At 38.6% G+C, this 18,342-nt stretch overlaps 1 protein-coding gene across 1 annotated transcript in view; it reads right to left on the reverse strand.

Moving 5' to 3' along the window:
• Positions 1-18,342, reverse strand: part of Erc1 (ELKS/RAB6-interacting/CAST family member 1) — a gene marked incomplete at its 3' end in the record, with an annotated part of 132,147 nt that overhangs the window by 60,237 nt on the left and 53,568 nt on the right. The window contains exons 3-6 of the mRNA XM_028761122.1: positions 16,178-16,594; positions 5,515-5,589; positions 3,020-3,175; positions 1,569-1,661 (exon numbers count right to left, since the gene is read on the reverse strand). Coding sequence (XP_028616955.1) covers positions 1,569-1,661; positions 3,020-3,175; positions 5,515-5,589; positions 16,178-16,594 — 741 coding nt within the window. The remainder of the gene's footprint in view (positions 1-1,568; positions 1,662-3,019; positions 3,176-5,514; positions 5,590-16,177; positions 16,595-18,342) is intronic.

Here is an 18,342-nt window from a genome sequence, read left to right on the forward strand (position 1 = left end):
ACAGGACTGACATTTCCCTGCCATGTGCATTATCAAATAAGAAAGAGAAGAAAGCATTTTAAACAGAAGAAAAGCTTAGATGCCCAGGAGAGAGAAGCCGGTGAGAAGTGCACGAAGACAGCAGTAACAGCACTTCTCTAGCGGGCAATGGAGAAATGATACCAAAGCCATCATATTGTTTAGGAATTCAACAACATAATGTAAGAAATGTACTTGGCCTGCTGTCTGATACACAGAGCTGAGTATAGTAGTTAAGAAAAAAGGAGATTATATACCAATTTCTCCTCCAGACAACATATAGTTAACAACATAACATAAATTAGATCTTTTCCAAATATAGTATTTTACTTTTTAACCTATATCAGAAACTAGGCCATAAATAGATTAATATATTAAATAGGTCATAAATGTATTTGTTAATAGATAAATTAACAAAATTTATTTTTAACACTGCATTCCAGTCTACTTCCCTCCTTAAGAGTAGTTTTTCTATCCATCTCTGACAATTTGAGGAAGGTGCAGGTGCACATGGATAATACAGACCAGATAGTGAAGAAATTACAAGTAAAATTCTAGAACCAGATTGCTGGTATCAATCAGACCCTGCCTCTCTCGAGCTATTGCTTCCTCGGTATCATCTGTTACCTAAGTTTCCTCATCTGTAAATTAGTGTAAATCACTCTAGCAGGTTATAGGATGCTTCTAGTAAGTATACAAGTAGAAATTACTTTATTATTACTTATCAAAATGCTTAGAAATTCAGTTTTAAGTTCATTACACAGAAGGCTAAAGCAGATTTAGTAATTTAAAATAAGTATCACACTAGTTCTAAACTACAAGATAATTTTAAATAAGCTAATTTACTCTTCATACAGCTGTCTTAAAGAAAATACCATTTGTTACAAAGTCTCCTAGTGAAAACTTAAAGATAATGTCTCCATGTAGAGTTAAAGCAGTTTCTCAGCCGGGCGGTGGTGGTGCACGCCTTTAATCCCAGTACTTGGGAGGCAGAGGCAGGCGGATTTCTGAGTTCGAGGCCAGCCTGGCCTACAGAGTGAGTTCCAGGACGTCAGAACTACACAGAGAAACCCTGTCCCGAAAAAAAACCAAAAATAAATAAATAAATAAATAAATAAATAAATAAATAAATAAAAGAATTAAAGCAGTTTCTCAAGAACTTGAAATGCAAGTAAGTTGTAGGTTCTGGGACTAGAGATTTGCACATTCCCGTACCTAAAAAGGATGGAGGGAAAGAGCATTCATAGAAATCAATGTATATCTAGTCAACAAGAGGATAAGGAAAGGGAGTTTTGCAATACCATCCATACAGCAGCAAAACAACAAAGAACCAAGTGTAAGGCTTCCAGAATACACAGTGTCTCAGTGTGCACAAGTGACATGTGGGTCAAACTGGTGAAGAAATGTCAGTTAAAAGAGCAGAGCAGGCTGGTTAGTGCTAAGAATGGGCAGAGCTGCCATCCATATAGAGTGAAAGTGTAAGCCACCCAGAAGCCAGAGCCAGCAGGGTCCCACTGTGGGACCACTGCACACAAAGAGGTAAATCTTACTGCAAAGACCTCAGACTGAAGACCAGCCGCTCTCTTTTTCAGCTCCTCCCCTTGAGCATCTTTCGAACTTAGCTCCTCCTTCAGTTGTTCTACCTGTCACGAAATTGTTATTGTTTTTCACTCATGTGCCAACTCAGGTCTTCATATTATCTGATTCTGAGCCACAGTGACCTCCGAAATAACAAATAACTTACATAAAATAACCAAAGTTGTTCCCCTAATCCAATTTTCAAAGGCATATACTGTCTCTATCTCACAAACTTTTAAAAAAATAAATGGGAATATGCTGATCATCAAAAAGAAAGTAAAATATAGATTATGAGACAGCATATTTTGCCCTAAAATCAGGGAAAAAATTCACACTAACAAAAAATTGGACACATACATTTTTAGCTGAAAAATTAACATATTATTAGCATAAATCATCAATAATAGCCTCGTTTTTACTAACAGAGGAAAATTCTATAGACATAAACCTGATTACAGACACCACAACAAGAAGCCTGAAAAGGGCAGGGAGTCACATCTGTGTCATTCTTTGGCAGTCAAGTATGGGGATGTTTTAGTTTTCGGTTCCAAAGAACAAAGAACACAGTTGCTGTATACATTTGGGAAATGCAGTGAGTAATACTTTTCTAGATAAAATTTCACTGTTAAAATTATTTATTTGTATATTTGTTTATTTTAAGACAGAGTCTCACTATGTAGCCCTGGCTAGCCTGGAACTCACTCTGTAGACCAGACTGGCCTCCAAGTTGCAGCAGTCCAGCTATTTCTGTCTACCAAGTACTAGGACTGCAGGCATGTGCTACCATGTCCAATTTTTATAATAACTATTTTTAATTAAACCACAATAAACCAAATTCTTCAATTTTCTTTAAATAGTTTATAATAACCACACTGATGAGCCTCCATGCTGACTAACTTACTGTACACATGCCTAAGGAATACATAGGAAGCAACGACCCTGGTACCAAATGAGCCCCTCTAAGGGAGAGAGCAAAGGCCCTTTATTCTTGGAACTTGTTTAAAGGAGAAACATTTTGCTTGTTTTAGAAAAAACGACTCTCAGGGGTTTGACTTAAAATATTTCCCAAAAGAAGTAGTCTTCTACAATAAGAAATGAATGAGCTATCTTCTACAGGAAGAAGAATTAATCAGAACAAAATTCCATCAAATCATTTCAGAAGTTTGTACAGAAATAAAAAATTAAACTGTAACAACATGCCCTTAGTTCTTATTTAAATAAAAGCTTGCAATAAGTAAATGGAACCAGTAATGCTGACTTTATTTCTAGGACATTTCAACATGGAAGACACAACAACAACAACAACAACAACAAACCTTCTTTAAAGTCTATTAAAACATAAAGCAGATCTTTACCATCACTAACATAAAAAAGTATATATAAAATTTTCAAGTTTCTGGGAACTAAAGTATCTGTTCCATACCTTATTTTTCATAAATTTAGAGTGGCTCCTGTACACCTCCATTTGTTTCATCTCTTCCTCCCGCTCTTCAGTACTCAAAGCTCCATTTGATTTCAGCATCTGAATTTCTTCCTCCAGGTCTCGGAGCCCACGCTCCATGGAAGAAATTTTTGAATCCTAGGACCAACAGAAGAGTTGAGCATTAAACTATTAACAAAGATTAAAAGTAGCCAAACAGAAGATACTGCTGATAAAATTACCCATGCCCTGAGGTCAGTATTTCTATTTTGGTCAAGCTTCAAGAATGCCATATATAGCTTGATTATGGTAGCCCTTTTTGTCCTGGGAATACTTTTATTCCTGCCCATCATGTCAAAGCTTGTCTTTAACAACATCAACACGTTGGCAGCCAAAGTGCATGGCTTAAAACTGAAAATGGATCTCCAGACAGAGTTATTAAATTAACAGGCTTGCAAGCCTATGACGGGTAAGATTTTGCACAGAGCCTAACCAACCTAAAACATAAGCGCATTGCTTTTGATAATGCATATTCCACAACAGGTAAGGAAGGCATTCTTGGCAGAACAACCTAAGGCAGGCTTAGTCTTGTTTATGAAATAAAAAAGGTAGAGAGGCTTTGGGGCTGCTTGCCAAGAATCTGACATGGGCCAAGGACAAGGAAATGGGCTTCAGGCAGGAATCTCACATTAGGCTAGAACAAAGAAGCAATTTCAGGCAGGAATCTAAATCTTAGACTAGAACAAAAAAGTAGGCTTCAGCATGAAAATGATTTTGGGCCAGGACAGGGAAGTAGGCTCAGGCATTTTGGCCACCCTGATAAGCCCTTAGAAATAGTGATCACAGGAGTGTTCACGGAATTTTGTTTATTGTCTTGCATGTTCTTGGCTATTTGTGTTTATTGGTTTGCTTGTTTCATTGACTATATGCATCTACTGTATTGCTAGTTCCTCAATCTAGAACTGACGTTAATACTTGCATGTAATTAAAGTGGTATAAAAGCAAAAAGGAGGCGGGGGATGGATAGGGGGTTTCTAGAAAAGGAAAATGGGGAAAGGGGATGACATCTAAAATGTAAATAAATAAAATATCCAATTAAAAAAAGTAGCTGAATAACGTGTCTCTCAAATTTCAGAAATTAATAACAGTAAATATACAGACAAGCTGCTGAACAGCACACGGGGAGGGGAGGCCTCACCCTCACAATGCCCACACCTCTTTCTTCCTCCAGTTACGAATCTTTCAACTCAAGCAGACAAAGTAAACCAGAGAGGCAGAAGCAATGGAAAAACAGCTACAGGTTCTTTGTACTTTATGATCAACACATTTCTAGTGAGTCAGGGGAACTATAGGTAAAGCATTTTCTAGTCCTAATGCTTCACCACTCAGTGACCTTTAGGGGTCATGCTTCTGCCAATAAATAAGAGAAATTAATACAAGTTTAAAAGAATTATACAATAAAGTTTTAATTATGTATACAATATAATTATCTAGCATTCCAATTGCAGAAAAATTCAAGAGTGAATAATTATATCAATGGTTACTTTTTATATTTTAGAAAACTTATTCTCTGAACTTCTGGAATATATGTGAAATATCTATAAAATGTTTCCATAGCACATGTCTATAGTCCTGGGTATTAAGAATAAGACAACGAGAGGATTACTTGAACCCAGGAGTTCAGGGATAACTTAGGCAATATAGTAAGATACCCTCCCATCTCAAAAAATAGTTAAATTAAATAATCAATCACTGTTCTTGTAAACTATTACCACAAATACCATGCCCTTGCATTATTTTTCTATTCTCAACTTCTTGATTTGTTTGTGACAACATCTAAAATAATCCTCAACTAACTTCATATGTGATTAATTACAGCAAACCATCTATATGAAACTATATCTACATGGAACTGTAAGTCAAACTGTCACAATAAAGGAAACCAGAAGACCATGTATCTAATAAAAACACTAGCAACACCACCTAACATCAATTGTTTAATATGTGCAAGGTCCTGTTCTAAACATTTCACATGTTTAACTAACTCTCTCTCTCTCTCTCTCTCTCTCTCTCTCTCTCTCTCTCTCTCTCAGACCTGAGGTACAGAGAGGTTAGGAACTTGCTTCATGTCATTTATCTGATAAAATATAGCTAAACTTTAAATCAAAGAATTTAACTCAGACAGCAAACTCTTACAACTCCTGGAGAGTCCTAACTTATTACTAATTTAAAATAGTTTTTCAAAAATACTATCTTCCAATTCTGGGGTCCACTAGACATAACAGTCTGCAGGGTGAAAGCTATTTTCACATTAATCCTACAATTATAATTGGATCTTTCCAATGTGTTGATATTTACACTTGTAAAGGAAATAATTAGTTTCCTCTCAGTCTCCCAATTGAGCAAAGTATTGTTACCTCCTTCTATGCATGTACAAACGGTCTAACCATTTAAGAGTAAATGGTGACTCCAAAATTCCTCATAAGAGTCTCTCTTACCTTCATTTCAATAACAGTTTGCAAGGCTTTTGTCTTGGCAGAATCAGGGGCATTCTCAAATCTCCGGTGCATCTCCTAAACAGAAGCAGAAGAGAGTCAATGGCTGCCTTTAATGCCCATGTCTTTTGGTTTCACTTTGCAGCTCTGGCTAGCCGGGAGCTCACTATATAAACCTGACTGGCCTTGAACTCACACAAATCACCAGACCCTCTGCCTCTGCCTCCCAAGTACTGGCAATTAAAGATACGTGCCATCATGGCCAACCACTCTCATGCTTTCTGAAGTGGGAGCTGTTAAAAATAACTAACCAAACCTCTGTGGTAAGTGGACCCTTCCTTTGTCACAACCTTACTGGTGAACCAGGGAATCCAGACTGACTCAACATACAACCTGGAGGACCCCTGGCTCTAACTAGCTATTTAAAATGAGACACAGTAATACCAACTACTACTGCAATAGTAAAAAACTATCATCTATCACTAGATTGATGTATCAATAAGACTTGAAACCAAAATTACAGATGATCTAAAAGGGGAAGAGGGTGAATAGGAAAGATTCCTTTTTAAAACGAAGAAATAAAGGCCACTACAGCCAGCCTGCACTGCATAGAGTTGTTGAAATTACCTCTGTTGACAACATCTCTACAGCATCTACCTCTAGAGTAACAACCACCTAGTTACCTATGATGAAAACCTCCAGTTGGGCTCCAGGGAGGCAGAAAAAGTCTGTTGGACAAGTTTCTATATATTTCAAAATCAGAAAACATAAGACAGCTTCCTTTTAAAATCCAAAGTATAATGAGTTCAAGATAGGAAGAAAGGAAGCCAGACATGGTGGCACATGTCTTTAGTCCCAGAATTCTTTCTAAAAGAGACAGATTATTGTAAAGAAACTAAACTTTTAACATGTTTGAAGTTGTAAGGCTGTGGAATTCTTTAAGTTTGTAAAATGTTTTATATTGTGACATTGTTATTTAGCCGAGACAAGAGCATGAAGAATCTGACCGGACTACACAGAGAATTGGGCCAGGACAGGACGAAGAACAAGAGTCAGGGCAGAAAAGTTAAGGGGAAAGACAGGGAAAGGAAGAGGAAAGAAAAGGAGAGATGGGGTGAGAAAGGAGAAGGAAGAAGAAAAGAGAAGGTGGGGGCAGATGGGAGAAGAGGAAAAGGGACAGGGAAAAGGAAGGGAAAGAAGAGAGTTGGGGAATAGAAGAAAATGGAAAAGAGGAAAAAAGAAAAAAGATAAAAGGAAAAAAAGAAGGGGAAAAAAGAAAGGGGGAGAGGAGAGGAAGGGTCAGTGAAAGGGGAGGACCAGAGGAAAGGAAGAGAGGGGCAAGAAAGAAGGGAAAAGAAGGAAAAGGAAAAGGACAGAAATGGGAAAACAAAAGGAACAAACGGAGGAGAGAAGGAAGAAAGGGTGGGAGGGAAAATGAAAAGAGAAAGAAAAATAAATGAGTTATGAGTAGAAGCCAGGCATGGTAGCTCATGCCTTTAATCTCAGCACTCAAGAGGCAAGGCAAGAGGATCTCGATGAGTTCAAAGCCTGCCTGTCTACACAGTGAGACCCTATCTTCAAAATAAGTATATATTTTTTTTAATTAAAAAAAAATATATGAGGGGGCTGGAGAGATGGCTCAGTGGTTAAGAGCACTGACTGCTCTTCCAGAGGTCCTGAGTTCAAATCCCAGCAACCACATGGCAGCTCACAACCATCTGTAGTGAGATTTGATGCCCTCTTCTGGTGTGTCTGAAGACAGCTACAGTGTACTCATATAAATGAAATAAATAAATCTTTAAAAAAAAAAAAATATATGAGCCGGGCAGTGGTGGCACACGCCTTTAAGCCCAGCACTTTGGGAGGCAGAGGCAGCTGTATTTCTGAGTTGGAGGCCAGCCTGGTCTACAGAGTGAGTTCCAGGACAGCCAGGGCTACACATAAAAACTCTGTCTCGAAAAACCTTAAAAAAAAAACAAAAAAAAAACCTTACGGGTAGATATACTATTTGAATTTCCATAGTTTCTAATATAAATAAGAAATATGTTATCTCCTCTGATTTACCAAAGAATGGATAACCTGAAGTTTGAGAATAAATTAAGAACAATTTGTGCTTTTCTTAAGTAGTTTCTTTCATTTTTAAAAGTAAACAGGCTGGGGATTTAGCTGAATGATAGAGGACTTAACTAGCATGCATCATGTCCTAGGTTCAATCTCTATAACCATAAAATAATAATTCTAATAATAATGGTATATTAAATCACACTACAGCCTTTGGCCTAGCATGCACAAGGCCAATGCCATAAAAATATGCTGATTTTATCAACATGACTGAAAGAAGCACTTATGACTGAAAGTAACACTTAAAAGTTCTGAAGTTTCTATGAACATAATGGAGCATATGTCCTTGTGGGATGGTGGAACATCTTTTGGGTATATGCCCAGGAGTCGTATAGATGGGTCTTGAGGTATAACTATTCCCAATTTTCTGAGAAACCACCAGATTGATTTCCAGAGTGGTTGTACCAGTTTGCATTCCCACCAGCAATGGAGGAGTGTCCCCTTGCTCTACATCCTCACCAGCATGTGCTGTCCCTTGAGTTTTTGATCTTAGCCATTCTGATGGGTGTAAAGTAGAATCTCAGAGTCGTTTTGATTTGCATTTCCCTGATGACTAAGGACACTAAACATTTTTTTTAAGTGCTTCTCTGCCATTAGAGATTCCTCTGTTGAGAATTCTCTGTTTAGCTCTGTACCCAGTTTTTAATAGGGCTATTTAGGTTGTTGGAAGTGTCTAAATTCTTGAGTTCTTTATATATTTTGGATATTAGCCCTCTGTCAGATGTAGGGATGGTGAAGATCTTTTCCCAATCTGTAGGCTGCTGTTTTGTCTTAATGACGGTGTCCTTTGACTTACAGAAGCTTCTCAGTTTCATGAGGTTCTATTTATTAATTGTTGATTTTAGTGCCTGAGCCACTGGTGTTCTGTTCAGGAAGCTGCCTTCTGTACCAATTTGTTCAAGGTAGTTCCCCACTTTCAGTGCTATCAGATTTAGTTTTACATTGATCTGGTTTTACATTGAGGTCTTTGATCCACTTGGACTTGAGTTTTGTTCAGGGTGATAAACATCATCTATTTACATTCTTCTACATGCAGACATCTAGTTAGAACAGCACCATTTGTAAGGTGTTCGCTTCTTTGTCAGACTATGTTCATAGCAGCTTTATTCTTGATAGCCAGAAACTGGAAACAACCTAGATTTCCCTCAGCTTAAGAATGGAGAAAGAAAACTTGGTTCATATACACAATGGAATACTCAGCTATTAAAAACAAGGACGGGCTGGAGAGATGGCTCAGTGGTTAAGAGCACTGACTGCTCTTCCAGAGGTCCTAAGTTCAAATCCCAGCAACCACATGGTGGCTCACAACCATCTGTAATGAGATTTGATGCCCTCTTCTGGTGTGTCTGAAGACAGCTACAGTGTACTCATAAATAAAATAATAAATAAATCTTTAAAAAAAAAAAAAACAAGGACATCATGAATTTTACAGGAGTGATAGACCCAAAAGGACATGCATTGTATGTACTTACTAATCAGTGGATATTAGCCATAAAGTACAGGATAACCAGGCTACAATCCACAGACCCAAAGAAGCCAAATAACAAGGAGGGCCCAAGGGAGGATGCTTGAACCTTTCTCAGAAGGGGAAACAAAATAAATATTGGAGGTCAATGGAAGGAAGAAACTGGATAGGAGAAGGAATGGGAAGGGCAGGGGTCCAGGTACAGGGAGAGCAGGGGAAAAATTAGTGATGGGGGGCACCTCTAAGATATGCCAGAGACATGAGATGGGGGAAGGGGGATGCCCCAGGGTATCAATAGGGGGTACTCTAGCTGAGACTCCTAGCAGTAGGGGATATGGACCTTGAAATAGCCTAGTCAGGCAGGACTCCTAGTGGAGAGAAAGGACAGCAATCCACACACAAAACCTTTGAGCCAAAATGTATCCCGCCTACAAGTTGTGCAGGGACAAAGGTAGAGCAGAGACAGAAGGAATGGTCAACTAATCACTGGACCAAATTGAGACTCATCCCATGGGCAAGAACCAATCCCTGACACAATTAATGATACTCTGTTATGTTTGCAGTCAGGAGCCTAGTATAACTGTCCTCTGAGAGGCTCCATCCAGCAGTAAATGGAAAGAGATGCAGAGACTCATAGCCAAACATTAGATGGAGCTCCAGGAGTCTTGTGGAAGAGTTGGGGGAATGATTGAGGGACTCTGAGAGGCTAGGGACTCCACAGGAAGACCCACAGAGTCAACTAACCTAGACCCTTGGGGGCTCCCGAGACTGAACCACCAACCAAAGAGAAAGCATGGGCTGGACCTAGGCCCCCTGCACATAGGCAGCAAAAGTGCAGCTTGGTCTTCATGCAAGTCCCCTAACAACTGGAATGGGGGCTGTCCCTGACTCTGTTGCCTGCCTGTGGATCCTGTTCCTATACTGGGCTGCCTTGTCTGGCCTCAGTGGGAGATGATGTGCCTAATACTGCAGTGACTTGATGTGCCAAGACAGGAGGTGATACCTAGGGGGTGCTCTCCCTCCTCAGAGAAGAAGGGGATGGGAAAATGGGGAGAGGAATTGTTTCAGAAGGTACTAGTAGGAGGGGGGGGGTTAATATTGGAATGTAAAGTGAATAAAGTAATAAAAAATTTTAATTAAAAAAAAAAAGTCTGAAGTGTCTCTCTTTTCAAATGTCAAGTTCAGCCCTGATTGTTCTTAGGTCAAATGTTTGTAAAGTCCCCTGACACAGTCAATCCTCCATGTAAGTTCTAGAATGGAGTACTGTATTCACAGAAGAGATAGAAATGAAGGAGGGGATAAAAAGGCTCCTCACTAATTGTTTGGTACCTTCTCTCATCCAATGATGAGCAGTGTAGTTCCATAGCCATTTGCCATCCCTAGCAGCTACACTGTACTGAGGAAACCTATCTTCTTGACAAAATGGAAATAAGAGAAAATGACATACTATAAACAAGAGTAGGAGAAAATATCTGAATAAACAAGGTATTTAACCAAAATCACTACAAAACATCAAATATACTAATACTGGAATTCTTTTTTATTCCAATCCCTCCTATTAACTATCTGTTATCTTCCTCTTTGAGACAGGATCTCATACAAACCAGGCTGGTATTGAATTCCCTATGTAGAGGCAACTGACCTTAATAATTCCTGATCCATCTGCCTTCACCTCCCACTGGTTTATGCAGTTCTGAGATTAAATCAACTAAGATATATCCCCAATCTACTGTCTATTTATTTCTGTATATATCTCTATTGCTTTTGTACTCTTATAACTGTCAAGAAAACTCACAAACACTTCTCAAATATGCTAGCCAAAATTCAGAATTCATAAGCTAGAATCTATACAAATATTAGTGCTTTTAACCTCAAACATTTTTATAAACCCTAACACAAGAAAAGCTGTACTAGCCGGGCGGTGGTGGCGCACACCTTTAATCCCAGCACTTGGGAGGCAGAGACAGGCGGATTTCTGAGTTCAAGGCCAGCCTGGTCTACAGAATGAGTTCCAGGACAGTCAGAAATACACAGAGAAACCCTGTCTCGAAAAACAAAAAAAAAGAAAAGAAAAGAAAAGAAAAGAAAAGAAAAGAAAAGAAAAGAAGTGGTGGCGCACGCCTTTAATCCCAGCACTTGGGAGGCAGAGGCAGGCGGATTTCTGAGTTCGAGAGTTCGAGGCTAGCCTGGTCTACAGAGTGAGTTCCAGGACAGCCAGGACTACACAGAGAAACCCTGTCTCGAAAAACCAAACCAAAAAAAAAAAAAAAAAAAAAAAAAAAAAAAAAAAAAAAAGAAAAGAAAAGAAAAGAAAAGAAAAGCTGTACTAACAAGACTCAGATTAAAATGCCATAGGAAACAAACCAAACCAACAAACAAAACAGTCAAATAGAATATAATGTAATTCATTACAAAAAAAGTGCAGCCTGGTAATGATTTGATAAAACTTTAATTCCTACCTAGGGAGGCAGAGGCAGGTAGACCTCAATATGTTGAATATGTTGAAAGCCAGCTTAGTCTATATAGAAAGTCCAAGGCCAGCTGAGCTAAATAGCTAGACTTCATCTCAAAAACAAAACAAGACAAGACAATACACTCTCCCCCAAAAGCAAAAACAAACAAACAAAAAAGCCACCTAAAAAAAGGCAAACATCTGCCAACATTTCAAAGAAAGAAATAGAGGTCTGAAATATATTATTGAGTTGCAATGTTTTGTACACGCAGGAATAGAAGAGTTTCTTAAAATTCCAGAGCCAACTTCAATATCCTCTACCAAGACACTGAGACTCATAGTTTATTTCTCCAAGTTTGCTATATAGCAATCACCTGCAAAGTTTGTTACAACTCCAAGTGTCCAAGCCCAAAGCACTAAGCAAGCATAGCATGTAATTTACTGCTTGTCCAACAGATGTCCTCGCTCATCTATCAAACGGAAGGTGGAACAGCACAGCAATGAAACACTCCCATGACCAACAGAAAACTCAAGCTCCAACCATAATGAAACCTTGACACAAAATATAATAATCAAATATTAGTTTTAATATTGGGGGTATACAGAATCATGTTCATAAATGAAGCAAATATTGTAATGAGTAATAGCACACATGTTATTTTACTATTATGTCATTTACTAAGTCTAAGAGACCAGTGATTATAAGGCATACACCACTTGTACATGTGCTGAATGCGTAAAGTGAGAGTACAGGAAGCTCTTAACTACAGATACAACTCTCCAGCTCAAATCTGGGAGTCTTTAAAGGATACGGACTGTAAATATTAATATCTATTGTCACAAGATCAACACTTACTAGGAGCTTACTAAGTAACTGTTGAGTAAAGGAATGAGTGAGAACAAAACCGTGGGAGCCAGCACCTCTGGCATCTTACTGCTTTAGAAACCAGTCTACAGGTAAGGTCAAGGTAAGGTCAAGGTAAGGTCAAGGTAAGGTCAAGGTACGTGTTAAAATCTGTGCCCTGGGTTATCACTTTACCTTTGTTAACTATAACCTCTAATGTATATGTTTAATTTATTAATGTTCTTGCTATAGCAATGAGTCTTCCATGCCAAAGACTATATTTAAAGTTTTCTGCTTATGTTTTCTTCTAATGTCTCTTTCTAAATAGTCCTTTAATTCATCTAGAATTTATATTATGTAACTAAGTATTTTCAAAATGATGAGTATTATCTTAAAATATTGGTCATATACTTAACACTGCATTATTTCTAGATTCTGTTCTGTTTTCTTTGATCAAGCTGGCCTTGACCTTGAAATTCTCTGTCACTGTCTCCCAAGTGCTCGTTTTACAGATAAACACCACCAGTGGATTAAATATACATGTATTCTGATCTACCTACATAAGTCCCCCCCAAGGATTACTAGACAATTCTCAGTATAAACACAATTAACTGATAAATTAGGGGGAAATGACATCTGCATATTGGTTTCTGCAATAATGAAAACTGAGTACCATCTTTTCCATTAATGATATTGTTTACTCTTTTCCCTTATCTTATTAGATTATTAGATAAAACTTAAAAAATTCTCTTAAATATCAACTGGCACAACCATCTTTACCTCTTCCTACTTCAGTATGTGACTAGTAAGCAGAATGCTTTCTAGTAAATATATATTTACTGAACTATTACTTACTTAAGCCAGACTATAAAACTATAATTCAGTTCTTATTTTATTAAGCATTTATTTGGTCTGGTGGTGAAGAGTTATTAATTTTATCTAGCATCCTTGGGGGTAGAGGGAGTCCAAGGACAGCCAGGGCTCCTTAGTAAGTATCCATCTCAAAAGGGAAAGTGCTTTGGATACTCACACGCCCACTGCTACCACATGTACATGATCACTGCGACTGCACGTACATACAACACTACACACTGAAACTTCACTGCAGAATTGATGTAAGCTAAGTCTTGAAGGAAGAAAAAGAAGAATTATTTTCAAAGCCACTGTGTCCACTTGCCTTCAAGTAATTTGAAGTAGCATGATTATATTTCTTATAAGACATTATGTTACAAATGGCAGCCTTGAACTGTTTGGTGGTACATTGTAGCGGGATATCCCCCCCCAACACACACACACACATTTGCAATAAAGCTCGGTAATTTAGGAGGAGCTAATGTGGGAGGATCTAAGAGTGGAAAGGAGAAGGAAGAAGAGGAGAGGGAGGAAGAGACTAACAGCCATGGAGGAGGACAAACTGGCCGAGAGCAGTCCTGGGTAACAACTCATATCTAAAGGTTAGGTATTGGGTAACAACTCTAATTGTGTGGGTATCTTGTTAATTGAGCATTTCCAAATTTATAATCCTTTGGATAATCTTTAAGAATTAAGAGTCTCATTTTTACCGGGTACCACGAGGATGGTGAGTATAGTCTGGGGCTTAGCAGAGAACCATGAGGCTGACTGGATTGGCCCAAAATCTATGCTTTGGGCCATGGTCCCTAACGGAGCTGATCGGCGGAACGAGCCTCCCCGGTAACATCTCCTGGGATGCTCTTGACCTCTGGCCGCTTCTAATCGGGAACATGGTGGGTGGCTCAGATAGCTAGCATTGCTGGACCGAGCAGCTTTTTTTAAATAGTACCTGTTACAGTACATTCACAGGGAAATATATTTTCTTATATACATAATTTATTTATACGATTTAATTTTTTAAAAAACAGTCTAAAACTCCCAGAGGGTTTTTTTTTTCAGTATTTTTGAGCTCAATATACTCCTAATTGTTCATAGCCTATATGTGTATGTATATGTATGTGTATGTATATATGTATAAATTGTGACTTCCCATATCCTTTAACTACTTGGCATTTATTAGTTCCTAAACTACCAGGATAGGCTGAAATGTTCAGAAGCAGCAAAAATGTAATATTCCTAAAGCAGGAAATTATAATTGGAAAAAAGACATCACCAAGTTTGTATTTGTCCCAATATACACCTGGAATTTTTACTTTTGAACAGCTGCATAGTTTCTCTGTGTAGCCCTGACTATCATGCAGCTCACTATGTCAACCAGACTGGCCTCTGACTCAAGAGTCGCCTGCTTCTGCCTCTTCCTCCTCTGCCTCCTCTGCCTCCTCTGCCCCTGCCTCTGCTTCTCCCAAATGCAAGGATTAAAAGCATGTACCACCATACTCAGCAGTTTTGTGTTGGTATTAGTTTCTTGGGTGTTTTTATGTGTTTGTTTGAGACAGTTTCTCATTATGTGGACCAAGCTGGCTTTCAATTCACAGAGATTTGCCTGCTTCTTCCTCCCGAGCGCTAGGATTAAAGCCATGCTCTATCATGCTCAGTTGAATATGTTTGTTTCTTCTTAATTTTCTTCTTCCCAAATCATGTTAAAAAGGGATTATTCAGACTCATCCTAACAATTGGAGGATTCCTAGTCCCCCTATCAAAATGTGAAAGTTAGCTGGTTATACTGGTGAATCCCTATGATCCCAGGGAAGCTAAAAAGAATTTTATATCTAACCAGAAGCACTGGCTAGTTTTTTATCAACTTGATACAGTCTAGAGTCATCTTGGAAGAGGGAATCTCAATTAAGAAAATCCAACACAGCCCCAGACTAGCCTGTGGGCAAGTCTATAGTATAGTTTCTTAACTAGTGATAGATGGGAGAAAACCCAGCCCACTGTGGGTGATGGCATTCCGGAGAAGCTGATCTAATGATATACAAGAAAGCAGGCTGAGCAAGCCATGGGAACCAGAAAGTAACCAGCACCTTTGCATAGCCTCTGCATCAGCTCCTGTCTCCAGGTTCCTGCTCTGGTTGAATTCATGCACTGAGGGTTGACTTTCCTCAGTGATGGACTGTGATTTAAACTGTAAGTAAAATAAATCTTTTTCTCCCCAAGTTGCATTTGGTCATAGTGTTTTATAACTGCAATAGAAACCCTAAGAAATCAGACATATAAAATGTACTAAAGCTTTTAAATTAGCTCAACGTAAGATGAATTCTTCCTCTATGCTTTCTTAAAATGTTACTGCCTCAGAAAGTAAGGTCTAATCACAGAGGCCAGCTTGAGACTTTCATATAAAATCATGTGTCTCTATATCACTCCTTCTGGCTACACTCCATGGCCAAAGATTTTTAACACATATCATTCACAACAAGGCAATCGTTTCCAGGGAAACCACAGGAGACATTCATTACCACTCGAGCTTTGCTGGCATAGGTGAGCTGAGGTAACAGTTTACAGCCTTTTACTAGTATTGTTTTAATTGAGCACTAGTTAGCTGTTACCCTGACTCTGGTTTTGCTGTTCTATCTCTATGAACAAAGAGAGGCAAGTAACAAAATGAAACAATCCTGCATCCCTTCAGCAACCCAGGAACCCCATAAGAATCACATGTAGAGTGACGGGGTGAGGATGCTATTGGTAACATATATGCCAGGTGATGTCATTCTGTTTAAGAGAAAAAAAATCAGAAAGAAATCACTGAAGTGTTGAAACACAAGAAACAAATTCCTATCCAGCAGCACAGAAGAGAACGTAAATTTATCTAGGGCAAAATTCTGATTAATAAGAAAAAAAAAGACAACCAGTAACTGAAAAGGCAGTCACTCACCTCTCTCAACATATTATTCTCTTTTTCCTTCTGTTCCAAAAGACTCTCTAGGTGATGGACATGCATCTCTGCCTCTGCCAGCCGTCTCGTTCTCTCATGGTCTTCCTCTGTAGCTTTGGCAGAAAGTCCTTTGCTCTGTAGCATCTCCAGAAGCTTCTTTATGGACTCATCCCGAGCATTTAGGGTTTGCTTCTGAGTCTCAATCCTCAGCTCCATTTCCTCCAGGGTCTTCCGCAGAAGAAACAGCTCTTTGGCTTGCCTCTCGTGCTCAGCATGCAGCCTCTGGAAGTTCTCCTCTGTGAGCTCAGCCACACAAGGCTCCCCAGTCCTACTGCTGCTATCTTGCTGAAAAAGCTGATTCAAGTCCCTCTGAATCCGAAGCTCATCCTGGAGAGCCTGGATTGTCATCTGCATGTGCTGAGAACAACACAAAAAGAAAAACCAATATCAGCGTTCCCCTCAATTAGCAAAGACAGAGCAGCTTGCAAGCAGTTAAAAATAGCTGTAAGGATTCTCAGAAATATCCTCAGAAATAAAGATTCATCTTATCCTCTTTTAATCCAAGTTTTAAAACTATGATAATAATCTATAATTGTCAGTAACTTAATTTGTGCTTATTCCCCACCTCCCAAGAAAAGAAGCATGGCAATTCTTTACTTTTATAAGCCACAATAAAATCTAGACAGCTCAAAATTTAATGGAAGGTATCTTCAAGGGAGTGGGAAGACTTTATATCAGCAGGAATAAAAAACAAAATTTATTCCAAAACACAAAAATCTATGGAAAAATAATATGACTTTTAATTATTATAAACATTAATTAGCAAGTACTTGTATTTAGTGAGTGGTTATATATAACTTTTTAATTACAATTTAACCTTCACTCACATACATACATACATACATACATACATACATACATACGAATTCATGAACACACACACAGAAACACCAAAACCAGGTATAATAGAATATGCTTGTAATAACATTTTAAAGACTGAGGCAGGAGTATCTCAAGTTTGAAGCCAAGTGATACGTACTATTCAAAAAAGTAGAACTACTTAACATAAACTATCTTCATAAGAATTTTAAGGCCTAGGATGCTGTTGTTGACTGCAGGTACAATGCTGTCCTGGATCTATCACTACAGCTTATTTATCTTGCTTCACTGAAAATTTATGGACACTAGTAAGTAGCTTTCCATAGATCCTTTTTCTAATCCCTAGCAAAGTAACGTTATATTCTTTGATTCTGTGAATAGCATTCTTGTATACATCTGGCCCATGTACTAATCATTTCAATTTTATTGACAAGTGAAGGTTATGTTAACCATCAACTTGAAATGATCTTGGAATCGCCTAGGAGACAAAACATCAGCACACCAGGGAAGGATTATGTTGATAAGGTTAACTGAGGGGAAAAGACCCAAAACTAGAAGTAAGTAGCACCATTCCCCAGACTAGAATTCTAGACTCCACAAAAAGGAGAAGGCTAGCCCAGCACAAATGTTCATCTCTCTCTGCTTTCCAACAGTGGGGACAACCTGACCAGCTGTTTTAAGCTCCCACTGCTGCTTTGCCTTCCCTCCCAACAATCTACTATACTTCAAACTGGAAGACAAAATAAGCCCCCTCCCCACTTTTTAAAGCTGCTACTGTTGAGATATTTTACCACAGCAATAGAAAAGTACCTAAGGTATAAGTACTCCAGTGGGGAGGTGATACTTTATGCAATATTAGCAAAATAAACACTCACTTTCTGTGTGTGTCACAAATCTTTCCAATTCTGTCATTTTGCACTTATCACTACTTGGTTTTTATAACATTTTTATTTACTGTGTGTGAGAGAGAAGGGGGGAGAGCAGAAGCATGTATGTGTGCATCAGCTATAGTACAAGCATGGAAGTCAGAAGACAACTTTCAAGAGTCAGCTCTCTCCTTCTACCCACATGGTTCTGAAAATCAAACTCAGCACCATCATGCTTGGCAACAGGCACCTTTACCCACTGAGTTGTCTTAGCAGGCCACCTATGATGACTTTTATATTTTTGGTTGTGAGCCTAGCCTTTAACAGCTGAGCCATCTCTCCAGCCCCTATGATGACTTTTAAAGAGACAGTGTGTGTGTGTGTGTGTGTGTGTGTGTGTGTGTGTGTGTGTGTGTGTGT

This window comes from Grammomys surdaster, unplaced genomic scaffold, assembly GCF_004785775.1.
Source record: "Grammomys surdaster isolate TR1022 unplaced genomic scaffold, NIH_TR_1.0 126660, whole genome shotgun sequence".
NCBI classification, from domain to species: Eukaryota; Metazoa; Chordata; class Mammalia; order Rodentia; family Muridae; genus Grammomys; species Grammomys surdaster.